At 33.8% G+C, this 24059-nt stretch overlaps 2 protein-coding genes across 3 annotated transcripts; both read right to left on the bottom strand.

The window, feature by feature from the left end:
- Positions 1 to 13162: 13162 nt before the first annotated feature.
- MS1 (RING/FYVE/PHD zinc finger superfamily protein) lies at positions 13163 to 15648 on the bottom strand. Its single transcript, XM_047319450.2, has 3 exons — positions 15337 to 15648; positions 14838 to 15123; positions 13163 to 14573 (listed from the first exon to the last, which is right to left on the bottom strand). The coding sequence occupies exons 1-3, from the start codon at positions 15623 to 15625 to the stop codon at positions 13199 to 13201; spliced, it is 1950 nt and encodes a 649-aa protein (XP_047175406.1). The 5' UTR covers positions 15626 to 15648; the 3' UTR covers positions 13163 to 13198.
- A 1684-nt stretch (positions 15649 to 17332) lies between these two features.
- Positions 17333 to 23229, bottom strand: LOC124842850 (putative apyrase 6). 2 transcript variants are annotated; one of them, XM_047319438.2, is made up of 9 exons: positions 22452 to 23229; positions 21257 to 21369; positions 20944 to 21051; positions 20402 to 20456; positions 19781 to 19972; positions 19582 to 19679; positions 19168 to 19364; positions 18006 to 18124; positions 17333 to 17932 (listed from the first exon to the last, which is right to left on the bottom strand). In XM_047319438.2, the coding sequence occupies exons 1-9, from the start codon at positions 23017 to 23019 to the stop codon at positions 17913 to 17915; spliced, it is 1470 nt and encodes a 489-aa protein (XP_047175394.1). In that variant the 5' UTR covers positions 23020 to 23229; the 3' UTR covers positions 17333 to 17912. The 2 variants fall into 2 exon arrangements, with proteins under 2 accessions (XP_047175394.1, XP_047175393.1); XM_047319437.2 differs by having other exon boundaries at positions 17333 to 18124; positions 22452 to 23218.
- Between the last annotated feature and the right edge of the window lie 830 nt (positions 23230 to 24059).

The following is a 24059-nucleotide window of genomic DNA, read 5'->3' as shown; positions in this document are numbered from 1 at the left end:
AGGGTCCTTTTCGTCATTGACGCGTCTTATGCCTTGCCGCTAAACGACCGTTTCGTTTGCTCCGTTCTTACCGAGTCTTTTTTATTGTGTCGTTATTTCCACAGTTACGGTCTTTGACGAAAATATCAGATAAATCTGACTTTTGAACAATTAAGTAACTTAATTTTTTATTCGTTGCAAATTATTTATAAATAAAAGAGTATAAAAAATTACTTCAAATACATCATACTCTATTTTCAAGTGTTATGTGTATGCTTTCTTTGATTTATTTAAAATAAATAAAGCTACGGTCAAAAGTGTAACACTTTAATTAATTACAGATAAGTTTTTTTTTTCAAAATCGTCAATATCAAAAATTATTAAATTTTATCATGCAATATGATGTTTATATTGAATGATAGTATAAGAAAACTTATGTACACTCTGCTTAAAAAATACAAATATATATATATATATATATATATATATATATATATATATATATATATATATATATATTGTTTGGTATTAATATGATAAATAAATAAATAAGTGTAATGATAAAATATGTGAAGTTTTTTAATAGAAATAGTTATATAGGAAAATATTCAATGAAGATAAATGAAATATTAAAATATTATTAGTTTCTACCATTTAAACATTTTCAAACAAGTATTAACTAACATTAATGGACATGTTGAAGGATATAGGCTTGTAGAGACCTATATTTTGCACTGTCGTAAATAACTCCTTTAATTATATTTTAAATCACAAAATTATTATTACCTTATCTATACAACAAATTAATAAAAAGAACATTGAAAATAAACTATTTACGTAATAAAAGCGATTAGACATATGACTATCCTGAGTACTTTTAATAATCACATGTAAGTTTTTTCTCTTTTTTTTCATGCAAATGTCTAGTACATATTGTTTCTTTAGTAATGTTTTCATTAAATTATAAATAATACGTCATGAAAAATAATAATACATATATTTTTATTTAAATAAATATATAAACATTAATTTTTAATTCATCAAAATAATATCATAATAAAATATACAAATATAATTATTTATGTTACTATATATAAATAAAATTAATAATTTTTAAATATTTAAGAACATGTCAAATATATATATATATATATATATATATATATATATATATATATGGGGTTTGCTAACGTGCATATGCCTGTTTTTCAGTTGGTACATTTTAGCAATGTGTACCGGGTTTTAGTAGTCATCCTATTATAGTCCCAACTGAAAAAAATCAGAAACACTGATCGTTAAACAATCTTACATAAAAAGATTTTATAATGAGTTTTCATTTTATAATTTTTGTCTTATCTAATTTTATATAATTTTCACAAGCATAAAGGAATTGGTAATTGACCTGAAAAAACATCAGAAATACTCGTTGTTAAATAATTTCTTACAAAAAAAAAATGATTTTATAATGAGTTTTCATTTTATAATTTTTGTCTTATCTAATTTTATCTCATTTTCACAAGCATAATGGCATCAAAGGAATTGGTAATTGGCCTGGAAAAAAATCAGAAACACTCGTTAAACAATTTCTTACAAAAAAATGATTTTATAGTGAGTTTTCATTTTATAATTTTTGTCGTATATAATTTTATCTAATTTTCACAAGCATAATGACATCCAAAGGAATTGGTAGGTAATTGGCCTGGAGGGTTTTTTTAAAGATGATGATTCAACATATGCAGATGATGAAATTAGAGAGGTTAGTGAACATGGTGAAATTGAAGAGATCTTGAAAGGTGAATATGTCAATGACTCAACTCTAAAGACAAATTGTTTAATAGTAAGTGTTTCTAATTTTTTTTCAATTGGGGCTACAGTAGGGATGACAAAGAAAAGATTAGACTGAGAGAGATGAAAGAAAAAGGATTCAGAGGAATGAGAGATGTGACTAAGGGTTTCAGGGTTTTTTTTAGTTTTAATAATAAAAATTATTAAAATACCCTTAACCTTAAAACTTAGAATCCATGATATATATTGGTATTTTTGTCTACTAAAACTCGATACACATTACTAAAATACCAACTGAAAACCAGGTGTAAGCTCGTTAGAAACCCATACATATACGTGTGTGTGTGAAGAAAGTTAAAATATAGTATAAGATATATTATTTTCCTAATAATAATGAAATAGATATTTAAAGAGTAACTGAAATTTAGATGAGGGAAGAAGAATAATTTGTGTCCCGAAAGACAATAAATGAATGTTGTTGAGAGATGGTGTCCGTATTCATAATAGCATTCCACCTGTCTCTCATGTTGTTTTGTGCTGTATTTCATATCAAATATCTAAAATCTCATGTGCCATATATCTCTATAAAATTTGTTTGGTAATAAGAAAACAAAGTGAATCATAGTTCAAAGGAATTGTTTGGAAAACCTAAAATAAAATTAATCATATGATATGTATTATAGGGTAAAGTATTTTTTTTAGTACCGTCTAATTTATTTTTCTCGTCTCAACTGAAGAGAATAAAAAATATGTCATAAAAAAATGTTGGTAACACGCATGAGGTTTTCATAACAAAATTATTTTAATACAAGATACAATTGTTATAAATTATAAAAGTTCCTTCTTTATTTTATTAATTAGAATTTTATCTTTTTAAATATTTAGCTGCGCACATAATCTCTAAATTCTAAAGTAATCTAACTATATATACTTCAAACTATATTTTTGAGAAGAAAGTAAAGGGATTTAGATAAGTAATTAATTTTCTATTAAGGACTTTATTCATTTGTTCTTTAGCTGTTTTCTAAAAAAAATTATTGGTAGAGTTTGAAATTTGGAAACTAACTACAATCTTAATCTTAGTGTAATTTTTGGAAGTATATAAAGAAAAGTTTGCTAATAAGTACATTAGGGAGTTATGATGAAACTCTAATAAATTAGATGGGTGATTGGATATGTGAAAAAATGAGGTTATTAAACTAATATGCATATTTTACATATAAAATGTTGAAATAATATAAAGTATATAAAAGATTATTGATTAGTTAGAAAACATTTTTAACAATATTGTTAATATTTTTAAGATATTTAATCATATGATAAATGTTAAATCGTTAGTTGTATCATATATTGGTGAAAAAAAAACTTTTTGTATCAATATTACTGAGTGATGGATTGAAACAATTCCTAAATGATGGTTCATATTTATATATATCACTCACTAATACTTAATTGACATAATAGTGTTGATACTCTGACTATGTTGCATGAGTTCTTAAAACATGTGACATCATGTTAGTGTTAAAACAATATTATGATTGCTTAAACATTTGTAAAAGCAAAATATATTATGTTTATAAAACTTGTTGCATAGGTCGCAATAGTGTTGGGATCATGCAATAGGAAACTATATTTTTTAGGGTTAAATATGTTTTTAGTTCTTTAAGTATTATGCGTTTTTGGGTTTCGTCACTCTTTCAAAGTTTGTTTCACTTTCATCTTCTTCTTTAGGAAACTATAATTTTTAGTCCTAAAAAAGCAACAACGTTAAATTTTCTCTAAGGTGACTAACGATGTGTCACGTATGATGCCAACTTTCATGGTAATTGTGTGCCACATTTCTATTTTTTTATGAAACTCGGAATAGGGGTTTATTTACTTGAAAAAATAGGGTTCTTTAGTTATCTTCAATCAGTTAAGAAAAATTATTCTTACTCGAAGCAAAATTAGGTTTTTTGATGTGGTAGCGGTGCTTGGTGTGGCTGCGGTGGTCATTGCAGTCGCTGTGAAAGAAACGCATAAGCAAGGAAGGTAATTTTTTGGTTTTGTTTTTCGTTTAGGATTAGTGTTATTTGGGCGTAAAATGTTGATGTTACAATGTAGGTGTAGAAATGGTTTTCGACGTGTGTTTGCATCACATGGGGAAGTTCGTTAACAATAAGGGACTATAATATGTTGAAGGAGAGGTACACGTTATAAAAGGAGTTGATCCCGATCGGTGGTCGTATTTTGAAGCAGTGTGGATTGTTAAAGAATTCAAATATGATGTAGAGTTCAAGTTATGGTGGAAGGGGTCCAAACAAAGACTGATGAACAATCTCAGAATATTGAGTGATGATAGGGAAACAATTTACTTGGCTAACTATGCAGAGGAGAATAACGAAGAGGTTAAAATCTATGTGCAACATGTTCGTAGTGAGGTAGTTGAAGTTAAGTTTCTTACTTTTGGTGAAGAGGCAGATGAAGGACACATACACGAGATAGAGGAAGAGGTAAATGTGGGTCACCAAGAGGTTAATGTGCATGAGGAAGAGGTCCAAATGGCTGAGAAAGAGCCTTATGGTGCTGAGGAACAGGAAGAGGTTAATATGGATGTAGAAGAGGTCGAAATAGTTGAGGAAGAGCCTTATGGTTATGAGGAACAGGAAGATGTTAATGTGGATGTAGAAGAGGTCGAAATGGGTGAAGAAGAGGCTTATGTTGGTGAGGAATAGGAAAAGGTTAATGTGAATGTAGAAGAGGTGGAAATGCCTGATGAAGAGGCTTATGCTGGTGAGGAACATGAAGAGGTTAATGTGGATGTACAAGAGTTAGAAATGGCTGAGGAAGAGGCTTATGGTGGTGAGGAATAACCTTATGTTTATGAGGAACAAGAAGAGGGGAATGTGGTTGAGAGGGAAGTTGAAGCTTCAGCTGAAGAAAATATGGATGACAGTGAAAAAGAAATAATGGCAAATGATGATGATGGGTTTGGGATTGAGAATAAGAGGATGGAGCAAGATTGTAGAAATATTAATCTTGTATTGGAAAGGTGGAGTAGAATGAAAAAGAAGAAGAATATTGCGAGGAAAAGAAGCAATGTTGGTGAAGGGTCATTTATGATTAATGAACAAGTTGGACACCATGACATAAAAGAAGAATACAATAATGATGAATTGTCTTCTGATGTAGATAGTGATAACGGTGTGAGCTTGAAAAGGGGGAAGTTTCCAAAGTATAGAGCGGATGATATGAACAAGACCTTCAAATTCAAATTGGGGATGGAGTTCTGTTCATTAAAAGAATTTAAAAATGCGCTAATGGAACATAGCGTTTTAAATGGAAAAGAAGTTAAGTTTGTGAAGAATGATCTCAAGGGAGTTAGGGCAATTTGTAAACACAAATATGGTTTTTTTATTATGGATAGCAAGGTAGGAGGCAGGCAAATGTTTAGGGTCAAAACTCTGGTTGGGCGTCACATATGTGGAAGGGTTTTTGGAAGCAAAAGTGCGAGTGCACAATGGATTGCACAAGTATTAATAGACAGGTTTGTAAATGTGGGTAACATGACAGTGAACCAAATCATTGATGACATTAAGAAGTCATTCAGTGTTGGAATAACTCCCTGGAAAGCTGTATAAGCAAAGCAAATTGCAATGGATTCTCTAGTGGGTGATGAAGAATATGTTCGTTTATATGATTATGTGGGTGAATTGTTAAGAGTTAAGACTGAAATCTTCAAGATTAAGGTCAATCAACCCCAGCCGACTTTGGAGGTTTGGATCATTTTATATGTGTTTAGAGGGCTGTAAACACAACTTCTTAAGTAGTTACAAGCTATCATATGAAGACAACATATGGTGGTCAGTTGTTAGTGGCACTGGCCAGACTTAAACAAAGTAATTTTTGCCTTCATTAATTTACATTTTATTTAATTTTTCATTTCTAAATTAAGCTTTGTATGCTTCATCCTCACAAATATTTAATTATTAAATAGAATCAAAGTGTCCCAAAATCAATGTTGTGAACCTTTTAAGTTTAAAGTGTGATTAGTCGACTCAATATTCAATAATTAATTTAGTGTTGAATTAAAATTAACTTCACTTACTCTAGTGTCTCCTTTATCCTTAACACTATTTTACGACATCAATAGTAAATATTCTTTTAATATTTTGAATTAATTAAAAATTAAAAAAAATAAAGATTATTTAATGATTTGTTTATATTTTACTTAAAAGCATTTATACTTGTTAGAATAGAAAAACTAATTTATATTACAATCGTCAACCATGAGATTATATAATTAGTTTACAAACGTAGGAGAGTTAACATTAAGAACATGCTAACAATCACACAGAAATAATTAAAAAAATAATGCATAGTACGCCTTTTTATTTAATAACTTTACGTTATAAAATGTTTAACCATTTATTTTTTTTAAAATTTTATTTAAAACATTTTAACAAGTTTATAATAATAATAAAAAATAACTGAACGAATCACAAAATATTAAAATTAATTTAAACTAAAAAAAATGAAGTCACAGTAAATATATTTAATGAAAAATGGAAATAAATCCCCTGTAGAATAGTAGTTGATGGGTAGTTAGATGGAATGATAAAGTCAAATTTGTATTTGTTTTGTTTGGAAAACTCGTAGCAGTTTGAATAGTTGAAATTAAAAAGTTGGAAAAAGGTTGCTTCTAAATTCAACCATAGCATTCAAAAAAGTTAATATCATTGTCTCTTTATTCAAATATTTTCATTAATTTTTCTCTGCTTTCGTTGTACCGATTGTTTCTCAGAACATTTATTTTATTGAAGAATCAACTTTGTCATAATGAGTGGGCCAATACGATCTTCAAAGGCCCATTAATTGTGTATGAGTTAATTTCGTTTGGTTATGAAGATAACAATGCGATGTATGAACTAATTTTTCTGTTGATCTTGTAAGACACGTGCGATTGTTAAGTTTTGAAGCCTCAACAACAAAAATTAGATCATGGCTGCATGGGAGCTGGGTCACCTCAAGGCTTTTATCTCATAATTTATAAAATCCATAATAATGTTTCATTAGGGTGTTGCTCCCTCCATCACCACAGCCTTCTCCCTCCACCTCCCCTTTACTATTTTGCTCCTCAGTAAAATTTTATTTTTAGAATTATTGTTTTTTAATTTTACTCATTTATAACATATTTCACTGATAACCTACGTAGTTCCTTGTATGAGTAAAATATTTTTCTGCAAAGCTCAGTGATCGTGAAAAGAATTATCAAACAATCTTCCTCTTGCTTTCGGTGCAGTACGTGGTGCAGTGCGTTTGTGGTGTAATGTGCTTGTCGTGGTTCCTCTCCAGGTACGTAGTCATAATCCTTCCAATAATCCTAAACCCTAAACCCTAAACCCTTCCAATAATCCTTCCAATAATCCTTTAACCCTAAAACGTAAAATGGAAACGAAGCCTAAACGGATTGTCGCAACCGGAATCGCGACGGGACGACGATCCAAAAAAAACGAGTTTTGGAAAGAGATTTTGGAGTCGCCACCATAGTTTATTCTGGAAAACTACGGAAAAACCATAAAATAATAAGACACGGTCCGCGAAAACCAGATTCTGGGTTCGGGAGTCGGTTACGCGTAGGGAAGGTATTAGCACCCTACAGCGCCTGCCCGAGGGCAGTACCTTTAACTAAATGCGCGAATGTGATGTGGTTTTCAAAATGTTTAACTATCCCCTAAAATAAAATTCTAAATAAACAAAATATATTTTTTAGTTTTTTGGGCCCGACAAGGATTGACCTTGCTCCTACGTATTCTCATTCAAAATGAGAAATCAGGGTTACGTAGTTCTTTTAGAAACTGTTTGAGAGATTTGTTTGAGAAATTGATTGAAAGATTTGTTTGAGAAAATGATTATGGGTAAATTTGGATTTTTGGGAAAGTGAACCTGACAAGGGCTAGCCTTGCTCCTACGTATCTCCACTTTTGATGGAGAATCAAGGATCACGTAGTTCTGGGTAGGAAGATTGTTTGTTGTTTAAAATTGTTGATGTTTTTGGGTTTTTTGAAGATTTTATACCCTTTTCGTATTTTGTTTAAGAAAGAGAAAAGGTTGTTAGCACAAGGACGATGCGTGCGATCACACATGTGCATAAACCTTTAAAACATATTTTTTTGTTAATTTTACTTAAGGAAAAGAAAAGGTTTTTAGCACAAGGACGATGCGTGCGATCACACATGTGCCTAAACCTTTAAAACATATTTTTTGTAATTTTAATTAAGAAAGATAAAAGGTTTTCAGCACAAGGACGATGCGTGCGATCACACATGTGCCAAAACCTATAAGACATATTTTTTGTAATTTTAATTAAGAAAGATAAAAGGTTTTCAGCACAAGGACGATGCGTGCGATCACACATGCGCCAAAACCTTTAAAACATATTTTTTGTAATTTTAATTAAGAAAGGGAAAAGGTTTTTAACACAAGGACGATGCGTGCGATCACACATGTGCCTAAACCTTTAAAACGTATTTTTTTGTAATTTTAATTAAGAAAGAGAAAAGATTTTCAGCACAAGGACGATGCGTGCGATCACACATGTGCCTAAACCTTTAAAACGTATTTTCATAAATTCCTTTATTTAAATTGTAAATATTGCATTATTAAATATATATTTTAGGATAAGTAAAGTAGATAGAACAAAATAAAATAATAAATAAAAATAAAAATAAAAAATAAAAGAAATAAATAGGACAAATGGAATAAGATAGACGAGAATAAATGAAATAGAATAAAATAAAATAAGAAAAACAAACAAAATAAAAATAACGAGCGTTGGGTGGATCATAAACGGACGTTGAGAAAGAGGAGAAATAACGAGCGTTCGTTTCGGGGATTAATGAACGTTCGTTGAAAGTGGGGAGAAAGAACGAGCGTTCGTTGGGTGGATTAACGAACGTTCGTTGAGAATGAGGAGGAACGAGCGTTGGGGGGAATCAGTATCACGAGCGCTCGTACGTTGAGAAACGAGGCTGAAGGACGAGCGCTCGTTGGGGGACGAGCGGACGCTGGGAAACGAGGCTGAAGGACGAGCGCTCGTTGTGGACGAGCGTTCGTTGGGGAGATGGTGAACGTACGCTGGGAAACGAGGCTGAAGGACGAGCGCTCGTTGGGGAACGAGCATTCGTTGGGGAATTGGTGAACGGACGCTGGGAAACGAGGCTGAAAGACGAGCGCTCGTTGTGGACGAGCGTTCGTTAGGGAGATGGTGAACGTACGTTGAGAAAATGAGGCTGGATGACGAACGTTCGTTATGGACGAGCGTTCGTTGGGAAGATGTGGGAAATTGATGACGAACGCTCGTTATGGACGAGCGTTCGTTGTGAAGATGAGAGAAATTGATGACGAACGCTCGTTATGGACGAGCGTTCGTTGTGAAGATGAGGGAAATCGGTGACGCACGCTCGAAAAAGGCCTAACGTGTGTTTAATTATGGGCTTGGCCCACCCAGGTGGTTTCTAACCTAGAATTCCCCTAGGGGTTCTGCCCTCCCATCCTCATTCACTCATTCACGCCGTTCCTCTCAAATGAGGCCAACATCTCCTTCTCTCTGACCAAGAACCCTAGTGAAAGTCACCACCTCTGCGCGCACACTAACGTTTCTGCCAGATCGACCACCGCTTGTGCCGCCGGAGCCCTCGTCAGCCCAAGCAGAGTCCGCCAGCTCCTTCTCTTCTCGTGCGGCTGGAAGACGGGTTTCTGCTTCCTCTCCTTTTCTTCTTCACGCAAGACCCAGGCTCACCGCCAACACACGCGGTTGCTGGGGAAGCTCCAGATTCGGCGCCAGTGATAACGGGGACAGCCTTGGTGGGTGTTTGGGTTAAAAAATTTTGAAAATGGCATTGGTATGGAATTGTGTATGAAGGATATCAGTTTACAGGTTTGGATCCTGCAAAAAGAGTATTGGTCTCTTGTTGAAGGTCGTGAGGCGTGTTTGGGTTGTTGGGAATGGATGAAGGAGATATCTGAAGAGTGAAATAGAGGCCTCAATGGTGTTTTTGCGCGATGATAGGTGCAGTGGATGATGGGTTATGTTCTTTGATGGAGGTGTTCACGGGGTTGGAGATGATGGAGAGTGGTCAGAGGCGAATGATGAATGGAGAGTAAGATGAAGATGATAGGTGTTGGTGACTCGAAGGAATCGGAGATGAAGGCAGAGGAAGATATGGGGTTCGAAGGAGGTGTTGCACGGAGAAGAAAATGGATTTGGCAGGGGCGTGTGGTTGGGAGTGATGAGCCGAGGGGTGGCAAATGAATATGGTTGATGATTCAGGGAGGGGGAGTGACACGCCGAGGGAGTTCTCGGTGGTTGGGAGGGCGGTTCCAGTGGAGAACGGAATGGTTCGGTGAGGATGAAGACGCTGTTCTATTATCTCTGTTATCCCATTTACTGCTTCAATTTCAATGTTGATGGTTGGAAATGGGCAGAGGCGTGGAAGCCTATTTTGATCGAAGTGGAACAAAAGAAGCAGATAGGAGTGGGTCTGGGGAGGATGATGATGATCGATAACAGTGAACATGAACCAATATCCACAACACTAAGAGCAATCAAAGACAGTCATAGGCAAGCCCAGCAACTTCAACATACATATGTGCATATGTGCCAGAGCAAACAAACAACTCACTAAAACAACATTACTTACCTCTCGAAGATCCACTTACTATGGTAAGCTTGCGTTTCCAATGAATCCCCTTCTCCCTTGAATGGCCGACTTCTCCCTTCTCTTTGCTGTGAATAATGTCTCTGGTCCTTCTTTGCAAGTGTCAATGGTGAAGGCTCGAGAGGCAGTGTGTGAAATCCTCCCCTTCTTGCTCTCCAAAACCAGAATAATAATCCCTTCCCTCTGCTCTCTCTGCCTTTTTTTTGCGATTCTCTCCGTGCTTTTTCAATTCTCTCTGTGCTTTTGCAATTCTCTCTGTGTCCCCTCCCCCAAATCGCTCCGTACCCAATTTCGTACGTAAAAACCAAAACGTTTCTGCCACCCCGCCACTCGCAGCCACGGTTTTCTGCTCTTCCCTTCCAACACGCACACCCCGTACCCTGTCTCCTAACTCCCAAACATTCTTTTCTCCTTTTTTCTTTTTTTCATCTTACTAAAAGACAAAAATACCTTTTTCTTCTTTTTATTTTTTATTTTTTATTTATTTATTTTTTATAATATTAGAACAAAATAGAATATAAATGGAATAAAACCACAAAAATAATAATAAAAATAAAATAAAATAATAACAATAAAAATAAAAAGAGAAAAAAAAAAGAATAAGTAAGGTGAGAACATAATAAATAAAAAATCATAAAATAAGTAAATCAATAAAAATAAAGGGATAGAAAGCAAAATAAAGTAAAACAGTAAAAAAAAATAGAAATAAAAAATAGGAACATAAACTACAGTAAAAGCAAAAAAAACAATCCGGACGAAATTTGGTATTGACACGGATGACATCCTTCAACGGATGTCAACATCCGTTTAAGGCAAAACGGATGTCGACATCCGTTTCGCCTTAAACGGATGTTGACATCCGTTGAAGGATGTCATCCGTTTAAGCTTTGTTTTAATTTTATGTTTCTGTTATTATTTTATTAGATATTTTAATATTTTGATTTATTATTTTTGAATATCTTTTTAATGTATTTTAATAATGTATATTTATATTAGTTTATATTTAAATATTAAAATATTAAAATAATAAAATAATAAAAATAAAAAATTTTAACTTTAAGGATATAATTGGAATTAAAGATAATTGGGGAGGTGGAGGGAGAAGGCTGTGGAGGTGGAGGGAGCAACACCCGTTTCATTATTATCTCATAATTTATAAAACCAAGGGTTTACCTCTCTTCTGTTAAGTTACTTAAACGTGAGAGAGGGTTACTCCTTACACCACCCAGATTGCTTTCTGCATCCCCAAAAGTTTTAAAAAATTCTAAAACTATCATTTACATTTTAAAAATCCTACACCCTACTTCTTTTCTTCATCGAATGTTGATATTTGTTGAAGAAAAAAATTCTTCAAGAGATATACATCTGTTTAAGCTTTATGCTTTATTTTTTTAGTTTTTAGCTTATTAAAATATTATATTTTAAATTAATTTATAGATTATTTAAATTTTTTTATTTTTTAGAATATTACTTAAATTTATTTTTTAATTAATTTTAATAAACGGATATGTCACATCCAGATGTGTTCTTTTTTTAAGCTTTTAGTTTATTAAAATATTATATTTTTAAATTAATTTATAAATTATTTACTTTATAAATTATTTAATTTTTTTTTGTTTTTTTATAATATATTACGTAAATTTATTTTATTTTATTTAATTAAATAATTATTATTAATTTAATTAATTTAAAGTAAAATAATTATTAAATTAATTAAATTAATAATAATTATTTAATTAAATAAAATAAAATTGATTTACGTAATATATTATAAAAAAATAAAAATTTAAATTATCTATAAATTAATTTAAAATATAATATTTTAATAAATTAAAAATTGAAAAAAAAAACTTAAATGGATGTGACATATCCGTTGCTTATAATTAATTAAAAAATAATATAATTAAATTAATATTAATTATTTTATTGAATAAAATAAAATTAATGTATATATAATTACATAACAAATTTAAAAGAAATTTAAATAATATTTATATATTAATTTAAAATACAATAAATTAATAAATTAAAAACTAAAAAAAGCATAAAGTTTGAACAAATGTGGCATATCTGTTGAAGAATTTTTTCTTCAACACAGATGTTGACATCCCTTGAAGAAAAGAAGTGAGAGTGTATGATGTTTTAAAATATAAAAGATAGTTTTGGAATTTTTAAAAAATGTGGTGATAAAGGAAGAAAGTAACCTCGAACGTGAAAAACGAAACTTGCAAGCCCAAGTAGAGTACTTTTTGTTTGCTAAAAGTAATATGAAGCCCAATATAGTTTGGGTGTGGCCATTTCCTTTTTTCTTTTTCCCTTTAGCCAAATGTTTCTTTCTTCTCCTCACACATTTCTTCTTGCACCCTCATATTTTTTTTAAATTTTAAAACTATTTTTACAATTCAAAATACTTACACTCTTTTTGTGCGAATTTTTGAAAGATTTTTCTCACAACGAATTTCAAAATCTATTGAAAGATTTTCTAAATCTTTAATAAATTTTGAAATTAGTTGAAGTTTTTAAAATGAATTTCAAAATCTATTAGGAAGATTTTTTTCTTCAACAAATATTAAAGTCTGGTGAAGAAAAATATAATCCTGACTATTTTGAAAATGTAAGAGTGGATGAAGAAATGTGTGGAGGTAGATTAAGAAACACTGACAAAAGTAGTAAAAAGAAAAAGAATTGTTATTGTTGAAGCTGAAAGCAATGAGTAAAGATGATGGTATGTACAATCATGGCAAAGAAGGAAGCAAAACAATTTCTTGTTCACATTTTTTGCATAGAAAAATATGAGGAATGTCTTGGTCATTTGGAATTCGAAGACATCTAGTATGTTGCCAAATTTCACAAATATCACAAGACACCATTCTTTCACCATCATCTTCCATGGTTCCACAACTACAATCCACTGTACCACTGTTTGGATCACGTTCACACATTTGCTCCATGATAATGTTTTCTTTCATGTTGCTGTTACGACCTTGAAGCACCATCTTTTCACCCACTTTCGTTACTCCAAAAACCATTTCACTTCCATTATTCACACTCAAATCCTGAACAGATTCCACCACAAAACTCCTCAAACCCCAGTAAATTTCTCTAAACCTTCTTTCAACCTCCAGCTTCAACTCACTCACAGTAGCATTTCTTTTCAGTGTGAGACATTCATGGGGTGGCATAAAGGCCTTGTTTAGGTACTCATCACCATCACCATCATTCCTCACAAAAACTGTGCAGTAAAGGTTGAGTTTTTCATCCGAACCCAGGTGAACTTGGTGAGAAAAATCTTCCCAGTAATCTCTTATAAAATACTTGGTGTCAAGAATTATCCTTGCTGCTAATGGTATAGCTGAGAGAAACTCCGACCCCATTATAGGTTTAGGGTCTATGAGAATGTACTTGTACAGATAAAGCATGTCTTTCATGAGTTGAGTTCGTGTGATCTTGTACTTGTTGCTCATTACCAGACTTTCATTACAAGTGTAAACCTTAGAAATGTCTTCCAAGCAATATTCCAAGACTTTGGTCACAGGGTTCAAGCTTCTACGGACCAAGTAGTTTCCAACAACATGGTTTCCTAAGGACTTCAACACAAAATCTAGCAGACCTGTGTCTCCAATGTATGCACGAGCAGCATCTCTAACTTGTTGCCTTGAAACCCATCTGAACTCAGTTTTTTTCAAGGCTTCAACAATGACCCTTGTTGCCATCTCAATCCTCTTAGGGGACCAACGGCAATTGGTCTCAAGCAAGGCAGTTGTGGTGTAAGAGGCAATGGAAGTTTCTGGAGGAAGACGTGATTTGAGGTCTAACATGTAAGAAAATAGGTCACCGAGGGTAACAAGGGACTGATCTGAAAGTGTTTGATATCTTGAGAAGATGAGTGGAATGGCGTGGTTGGAATTGGTTATGTGATGTGTGATCAAGTACAGTGGCATGCTTCTTATTGCTTCTATGGCTTTCTGGTACATTGATTCAGTTACACCAAAGCTTCCTCTGCCATATTTGTAACCCCATCGACTGAACCATGACTCACTGTTTGCTATTCCATTTACAAGTCTCAGTTCCATTCCTTTCTTCTGTGAAATGTCATTCAAACTCACCTTCCTAAACATATATATACATCATTAGTTTTCAATTTTCTTTCATTGCCACAGAAATACTTATGTCAGATCTTTCTCTGTCACCTTTTTCACAACACAAAGTTTACCACATATATATCATATTAATAATGGAATCGAATAACTGTTTGATATAATGTCTTATACAAAATACATGAATGAAATTATGGAATAAACTGTCTAACGTTGTTGAGGAAAATATCATACGATGATTCATAGAGTGTGAAGATAAAATTAATAATGAATTGACCTTGCTTGCAATCCCTTGCACAAACGGTTCCAAAAGTCCATGATCTGGTTTCCAGCCAAATTAGAACCCATTTCCAATCCATTGACACATAGCAAATGGCCGAATCCATTAGAGTGAAAAACACCATGCATCATATGACCCTGTAATTCAATTAATTTGGACTTACCATTGTTAACTGTAGCAGTTCCATCACAGCACCCTTCACAGTTCCTGCAGCTACCAAGTGCTTCCTTTGAGGGTAACACAAAGTGATACTTCTTGTTGCAGATCAAATGGTTTCCCCAGCCTATGCTATATCCAAATATAACCAACATCATTCATCAACCCCAATAAAGTTCTTCTTTTATTATTTATAAAAACATTAAATATATTTTTAGTTTCTAATATTTATTTATGATTCAAATTTTAATATATTTTTCAAGTTTTGAGAAAGTTGGTTGGTAGCATGATATATTGTTCATGCAATGAATCACAGTTGGAAGCGAAGCATGAACATTACCAACGTATTGACAATGCTTGCAATGACGATTGAGCAGTGCTTCTGTTGGCTCTTCAATCACAAACAGCAAGATATGCAAAGGAGGGTGATGATGAACTTCGAGTTGAAAAGACCACATTGGCATGCTTAAATGAGTCTCAAAATTTGCATATTGAAGCAATGCATTCACATTCTGACAAAATGGGCCACCAAAGATGACAGGGTAACCAGGTTCAGCAAAGTTCTTGAACCTGAAAACCCTCCCACACCTCTTCCTTTTGTTGTTCCCATTCACGTCAACATTCAACATGGCCTTTGATTTTGTGAAGCCAAAACAAGTGGGGAGATTAAGGTTTGGAAGTTCAAGGAAAAAAGTGTTATATATATGGTTCTTGTTTCACTCACATTCACACACATGGTGCCTTCAAATAAAATTGGACACGGTGACAAAGGAGTTGCACTGACTTATTGTGTAGCTTCTATTTGCATGACTTGTTTCAAAAATGGGTTTCTTTGAAAGTTTATCGGAGTAACATACGAAACGGTTGGTGTTTTGAAGTAAAGTATGGGTACCATGCAATTATAGCCTCTTCGTTTCCTACAAAATCTATCATCATGTTGGAGTAGTTGATTCCTATCTTGTAGGAACTCAGCCAAATGCAACATCTATTCTCTAACTACCGTAAGGGACATGTTTTGTTAAATTGAACTTGCATTTTTCATGCATGTGATTACTTTGATAAGAGGGTTATTATAAAACCCATTAACTCAGATTTCTTCTTGCCCATTTCAAACTTGTTTCTAGCTCTTTGCCCGTGCCACATATTTCTATCTTTAATTACTTAGCTCATGTTTCTTAAAGGATAAAATAGAGAAAGTAAAACAAAATTACAAGTTTTTCTTTTCTTTATGATATTGGGAGAAGCCGTGTACACAAGATTTGCACTAGAATACTGAAAAGGTTTTAGGCTAGACTATTTTTTGCAAACGTTTTGATAAATGCTTACTGGACAAAAAATAAGGATTAAATAAATTAAACTTATCTTCTGAGTTATGGTTAAATACATGCATGAATTAAAATATTTTTTATTTAAAAAATAAACAGATTTTATAGTTTTTGAAGTGAATAGATAGATTTTAAATTGCTAAATAAACTTATTTTATCTTTTATTTACTTGTTTTAAGTCTTTATTAAAAAAAAAAGAAACCTATCAAACAAGGTCTAAAATTCGTTACTACGTTTGCTACTCTCAAATCTCATGCAGTATACGTATGACACTTGAAGCAATCTACAAAATAAAAATAAAAAATGAGACTTGAAGCATTTTACAAAATAAATGAAAACTGACACTTGAAGTATACGTGTTGGGAAAAAATGTAAAAAAAAAAATCCACTTTATGTTAGCTTCCTCGTACTGTCAAACAAAAAGTATAAAATGAATTGTCTCGATTATTTTAATTAACCATTTTTCTCTTTCGTAAAGTTTTTGATCATGAATTAAATCAAATCACTGGTTTAATCGATAACTTTTCAGGAGTGAATATAGATATGAGACGAGTGTCCACTTTAAATCATAATTATAAACGTTTCTACGGTATTCTTCGAAAACTTGTTTCTTCTCATGTGGTGAAAACATTCTCTTCTAAACAGCAATAAAAATGTTCAAATCTTTTGACTATCCCAAACACGTCCAAAATACATTATCTTTGATTTAGTACATTTTTTATATGGCAATAACTCAAGGAGATTACCCTCTAACCGCCGCCTTTGTGTTATTGTCAGATGTTGGAGAAATAGTGCAATTGCATCATCTTGTGAGAACTAGATGAACCTTCGATTAAACAGCAATTCTCCTTGTAGTGAACTCAATCAACAATTTTCATTCCGAATGCCGTTGATCACATATCGTATCAGACTAGTTCTTCAATGGAATTTTGGGAATTACTTTAATTTTGTGCACAGTTATAGAATTTAACGAAACGTGTATTTAGTTACACGAAACATTGTGCTAGTTACTTACACCACAAACTAATGAGATATGATTCAAATTTCGAAGCCAATCCAATAAAATCATGTAGCCTATAATAAACAGCTTCCGCAACTAGCTTCCCAGGTAGGGAATGATGAATTTCTTTTGTATGTAGCAAATGACAAACTTTCGTAGAGTTTGGTACAAATATAGCACAAAAGGTGTTTTCCGTTGAAGGATGCGGCATTTAGTTCCTCCTAGCAATTCCTAGGCTGACCTGCTCCACTTCTTGCTTTACTGTTATCTGCAACCAGTGAAGCGAGTGGCGCAACAAACAATTCCTGAATTACACTAAACAACAAATATACGTCCTACTCTACACTAGTTCCTCAGGAAGGGTAACTCCATATACCGCATCCAAAGTCCAACCCCATACTATTTTTGAGCCTTGGCTGGCATGGCCTTCAGTAGTTGACCATCAAGTTAGAAAAGGATAAATATTTTCATCATAATCATAACAGTGCCTCCACGTATGTAAACCAAGAACCATGATCTGCGCTACCATCAAGCCTTATCTACCAATGCGCGTGATTATATATCGTCCTTTTTCTAGATCATATATTGTCTTCAACTGAGTTTTCCTCCACCTAGATATAGACCATGCCGTTAACAACACTAATAAAAATCCAATAATTGAGAGGAGAGTAGGCGATTCATCACTGAAAATGGTGGCAATCCAGGTATGGTTCTGTATATCTGCATCAGCTGTTGTTTGCAGAATAAAAGCTCCCAAAGCCCAATCAAGCGGAATACTTCCCACCTGATTAGCAACCTTGACCCTGGCCAACATTGCAGTCAGTAAGATGCAACCAACAAGAACACAAACATGCCAACCAGAAACAGACAATATATGCAATCCCAACCAGAAATGGACAAAAGCAAGTGCAAGCACACAAACATGAATGAAAAATTAATTAACAGTTGAACCCAGGAAAATAAAGGCATCCAGAAACAAAAATTCCATCGTAGGAAATATTTAATGACCAACTCATAATTCATGAATATCTTAGATTTTCAATAAAATATTTCCTATGATGACCAACATAAATAACAACCCTAATCCCAAGATCACACAATTCTGACTTTTACCACACCCACCGATCTTGAACCCAAAAGAAGATTAGTTTGTGTGGGAGCACCATGCTTAGAAACAGGATTGGTGGAATCGGACATACCCACCATGCGGATCACACATAACTTTTTCTCAAACCCCTGAGAGCCGAGTCAGCTCTGAGCCATATTTTGCCTTTTGCCATTTTGACATGATCTCAGTTTTGTGATTCAACATGTGGCTTGTTTTCATCTTTCTTGATGGTGGGAAGAGGGGTTGTTATTCCTGACCATTGGATCTTTAGAATTAAAATTCATTAATGTCGCAATACGCAACAGCCACCAGACCTTGAAGCTTCCATTCATCTACCTACAGGCCTGCACCAAGTCTTCCCCATTGAGCCACCAAAACATCATAAAATCCTCCATTTGGCAGTTAAACAACCAAGCCTCAACCACCAAAATCACCATTTTTTGTCCACTCCATAAGTACCCAAACATTTCCCATCAGAAATTCATATCAACAGACCAAACACCTCATGGAGACCTTCAATGAGCAAACCTAAAATAACTCCAACTTCTGTCAAGCCTATGAATCCCTCATTACGTCAAGAAACATGTTTGAAGAAACTTCTTCATAAACAATTTGAAAAGACAATAAGAAAAAAATGAAATAATATTTGTTTCATGTACAAAAGGGACTAAATGTTCAGTGCCAATAATATTATCAACCTCAATGTACTCAAATACCTTAAATGAAAAACAAGAATACCTCTCATCATCCAAAGCAATTCCAAGACTGTCGTGAAGCAGAGCAACAATATATGCTGAAGAGAAGCAATACCGAAGTAAATCTTCCTCATTATGGGAAACATATTTTTCCTTCAGTCTTAACCAATCCTCTCCACAGAATTCTTGCCCAGCATTAATCAACTTGGACAGATAGGCCTTTGGCCGCAATCCAAAAAACTGACATAAAGATGCAGGAATTAGTGCTCATAACGACATATGGATAATTAAAATAGTAAAACTATAACAGACCATGCTGCATGTCAGAAATCTGAGAAATAATAGGAGTTACAGTTCATTACTGCTATCTCCTTTCTCTAATGCATCGCTTTAAGACAATAACAAAATTGAATTATACTGGAAAACAGTAAAAGAAGCATTTAAGTATAAAAAGAACCTTTGATGTGTGATAGAAATTTTCTGTGGCCAGAAAATTCCCCCGAAGATATGGTATGAAAGTTGATCCCATGTCACAATGTTGATGGGAGCATGATTCTGCATAATTAATAAAATAACCAACTTTAATACAAAACAACACTGAAGAAAATTTCATTTTAAAGGGAATCTTAACAGTACAAAATTATTGAACATATGACCTTTCCCTTTTTGTAGCAACATAAGTGCTGCCGTTCTGCATGCTGAGAAGTTCCCCATAGTTTGGACAGTGGAAAGATAACGGACCTTTTCAATCTCTGAGCTAGGAGGCAACTTCAATGACTCAGCACTGTAAGAGTACCCAGTAGGAGTACAAGGATCTATCTGCAACCTTTCTTGAGGAGATTGAGAAGCTGCACTGAGGACAATAAAGAATCAATACCAAATAATATTACCATCTGAAGCCACTATCTCTACTGAATGACTGTAAATAGTTAGTGAAATTTCAGGATTAATTGAAAAAACAAAAAGGTGATGAGAAAATAGTCCAGTATGAACTTAGAATTGGCTAAATATCACTATCCTAGTTTAAGTAATTTTCAACCTTAGGTAATTTCATCCCAAAAAAGTTAGAAAAATTTACTACAATTTCAAAACTGGTTTTGTAGGTTTGAGTAAGAAAAACATTACTACTGATAGTTTGTATACATGTCATAGAAGAATTTCATGCATCAAAGTTCAAAACTGTAAAAATCACTGCCAACCATCATACAATAATAGAGTATGGTAATTAAGTTTCAAGATGCCATATAAAAGTACAACAATGTGACCCATATAATTACCCAAACCGAATTTTCCTGATACAAGTCCTTCTTTCCATGAGTCATGAGCAGCATTCTGCAGAATGAGATGTTATGAGAAAGTGTAAATCACTGGTATCATTCCAAATGCATAGAAATAGAACACAGTATTAGCCATGTGACGGCAAAGAGAATCGCATTCAATTAAAAGGGACCAATAAAAATCATTAAGGAAATAAAGTTTGGTCGAAACAAAATTACCATTTTATTACCTGTCCCCTACGTGAAAATATGTTAGTAATCAGTCCCTATCATTATCATACTTAGAAAATTGCTGCTTTGTCAAACATTTGAATGATCAAAACATTATTCAAAGCAAGATTTTTCAAACAGTACAAATCGTTTCATTGAAATGTAGACTTTTCCATTTAGGGACTAATTGAAAAGTCAAGCAATAGAACCAAAATTTGAGCTTACCATTTTTGTTTGTGTAAAATTACTTGAGTGATTTAGGATGCAGAATATTGACAGATATACACATGCTATCATGACTATAGAACATGACAGAGAGATAAAACAGTCACCAGGCCAAAATGAAGAAAGCTGCGGCTGTAAAGCTTGTAAGTGATGTTCCCAAATTTAACAGTTCTTGAGAAAGAAGGGAGCACCGGTTCTCTTGATACAAAGGTCACCTAAAGTAAAATACAAATCCATTTGTCATATTTCCAACAGTATGTATGAGCCTAACCAGAAAGGTGGAGCTTTCTTTCTAATATTTTGGCTTCAAAACTCACCAAATAATTGCAGTCAAATTATATAAATTTAACTGTAAAAATATTTTGGATCCTAAAAATAAGATTTTGGAATATCAAATAATCAGAAACCATGAAGTTCTACCTGAGCAGAAGCACCACCAAGTTCAACAATCCCAGTTGTATCCAAAGGATCACCTCCAAGAGTGCCAAGTGCATAATTAGCAACAATCCAAGCATAAACTCCTTCATCAGAACCTGTACAACCAGAATAATACCATAAGAAGCCAACAAATATGTAATGAAATAACAGTGGTTCTACAAAAAACTAAGAAAGCATCACAAAATTAAGGAGGTGGACAAAACAAATTTACTTTACAATTTTCTAACAAGAACACATTGGCATTATTGAAAGTCAAACTAGGATTTGAAAACATAAAAGCAAATGAGTAAAAGAGATGATGTGATAATTGGTTCACTACGTTATAAATCTTGAGACATCATATCACCACTCAATTTCATGCAGATGTTATGAACACTGGGGGGATTTCATCATAAAGATCCAACGCCAGAACAAACAACAAGCCAAAACTTTTAGAAATTCCATCAAACCCTGAAGTCCGAAAACATGTGTGTTCATTACCTACAATTATTTCCCCTGTCTATATACTAAGGAAGAGGAAGAACAGTATTGAAATTGAAAAGCTTAAAAAATCCACAAAACAGGAGAGAAAGAAAAAAACACGACACACGAGCATAAGGATCCTTCTGCTTCAAGTCATCAAACCCCCTCTCTCACACACTAACAAAGAGCCATTCCATCAACAAAGCTCCCATGTGCAAAGTTCCATCACCATCCCTTTCATAAAACATTCAAATTAACAACTCAGCACCAGTCCAACTACAAACAAGAACACCATATTCCCACACTTTTACTTCATTCAGGGTAAAATTTCTCAGGCAGGCGAAGTCAAAAAATCTATTTACATTCCCATCATCTCGCAACTACATATACTTGTATGAAAAAAATTACTCTCTCATTCTCAACATTTCCCATATAAATATCTGAAAACAGTAAAAACAAAAGAAAAGCAGCGCGGCACTATCGACGAAAATATTACAACTACAATACACGTAAAGAGTTGATTTGCACACACACACACACGCGAACACAATGAGAACGAGATAGATGCAGTTGAATACACATCTGCATTAATTATTCAAAAAGAGAACATAGTCACTCACAGTAGTCTTAATTGAGATGTTGTCTCAACCAGAGAGAGAGAGAGAGAGAGAGAGAGAGAGAGAGAGAGAAAGAGAGAAATTGGAAGAAAGAGAACCTGTTATAACAGAAGCCCAATGGTCCATAAACTTGAACCCAGAGTTACGTAAAACCTTCCTACACGATTCCAGAATCCTTTCCTGCACCTCCGCGTCCAGCATTCTCAACCCTGCCGTTGCCATCAACCGAATCTCCGTCTCCCCCCAACAAACCCTCGGGATCCGCCCTTTCGCGAATTCCACCAGCTCCGATACCGACCCGCCCGCCCCATCCGGATCCTCCGAGAACGCCGACAGCCCCGGGTTAACGCGCATCGAGGCCAAACCCTCCTTCCCGAAATGCAATGCCCTGACCGACCGGTACTTAAACACGTGCACGCGGGTGCCGGTGCTCCCGCCGTCGACGATGATCCGGTACCGGAAACTACTTTCAGAGTGGGAGAACGCGCAGTAGGAGAGGAGGAAGAGGAACGAGAGCGCGAGAATGAGGAGGAGGACGGAAGAGAGGGAACGCGATGGCGCGGACTTAGGGTTGCGAGCGAAGAGGTTGGTAGAGCGTGTTTTGATCGGATCCATTTCGTCGTTGCGATTCGAACCGGCACGAGTACGGGCCGTCGATCGGCGCATCAAAGGTCTGCTGGACGGAAGGAATCGGAGGTCATGTTATCGCCGGAGTAGTTTCCGGCGGCGATGTTCTCTCTCTAAACGCCGATAGAGAGAGAGAAGAAGAAAACGTGATTATGATTGTAATTTGCGCGAAGTGCAGGCGTTGCATCAAATAGTTTCCACGCCGAACCTGATAATCGGTTCGGGTTGGTCGGAGCCTCTGGTTCGGGTTGGTCTGAGCCTCTGGTACGGGGTCGATTTTTTCTGCTAAACTACTTTTATTGGGAGAATAATTATTCATTACCAGTCAATGTAAAAAATAATCATAATCAATATGCAGTCCAATTTTGTGTTAGGAAAAAATGAATAACTATTTAATATTTAACAAGTTTATAGGTTGATTATTAATATTTGTAAGGATGATTAAGATATAAAAAGGATTTTTCATAATTTCTAACTAAATTTGGAACGTTTATGGTCAATAAATTAAAATAGAAAGAATGAAGAGACATAAATACTAATTGTTCTAAAAATTTAGTAGAATGGCTGTGTACGTATGAAGTCTGTTCTAGTATTCCTGTACAACTCGTAAATAGAAATACTAAATAAACTTAAAAAGAGTAAAATTTACAGAAATAGTGTATCATTAACACAAATTTTCAGAAATGTTAAACTTTTAAATTAATGTATTAATTTTAGAACCTAAATTACTCTATTAAGTTAAAAAAGTGAAATTTTACTCAGTCTTTATTTCATGTTAATATTAAATTCGGGATGTTTTAGATTTGAGGTTAGGAATCAAATCAAAGCACTCTTTTATAATTTTCTTTTCAAGTTTTTATGTTATTTTTTCCAAGTTTTTTATGTTATTTTTTATTTCAGTTACAACAGGAGTATCTGCCAAAATACTCCAACCTATGATCGTCCACCGTAACTATCTTTATACACTTAAATTGTCATATACTTATTTGCTCTTTACACTGGTAGAGGAATAACAAAAAAACAGTTAAAAAGTAAATTTTATACAAATATTAGTTAAAAAGTATTAATCACAAAAAAAG

The sequence above is a fragment of the Vigna umbellata genome, chromosome 3 (genome assembly GCF_029865625.1).
Source record: "Vigna umbellata cultivar VRB3 chromosome 3, Vumbellata_1.0, whole genome shotgun sequence".
Classification (NCBI taxonomy): Eukaryota; Viridiplantae; Streptophyta; class Magnoliopsida; order Fabales; family Fabaceae; genus Vigna; species Vigna umbellata.
This window is presented reverse-complemented; position numbering and strand designations above follow the sequence as displayed.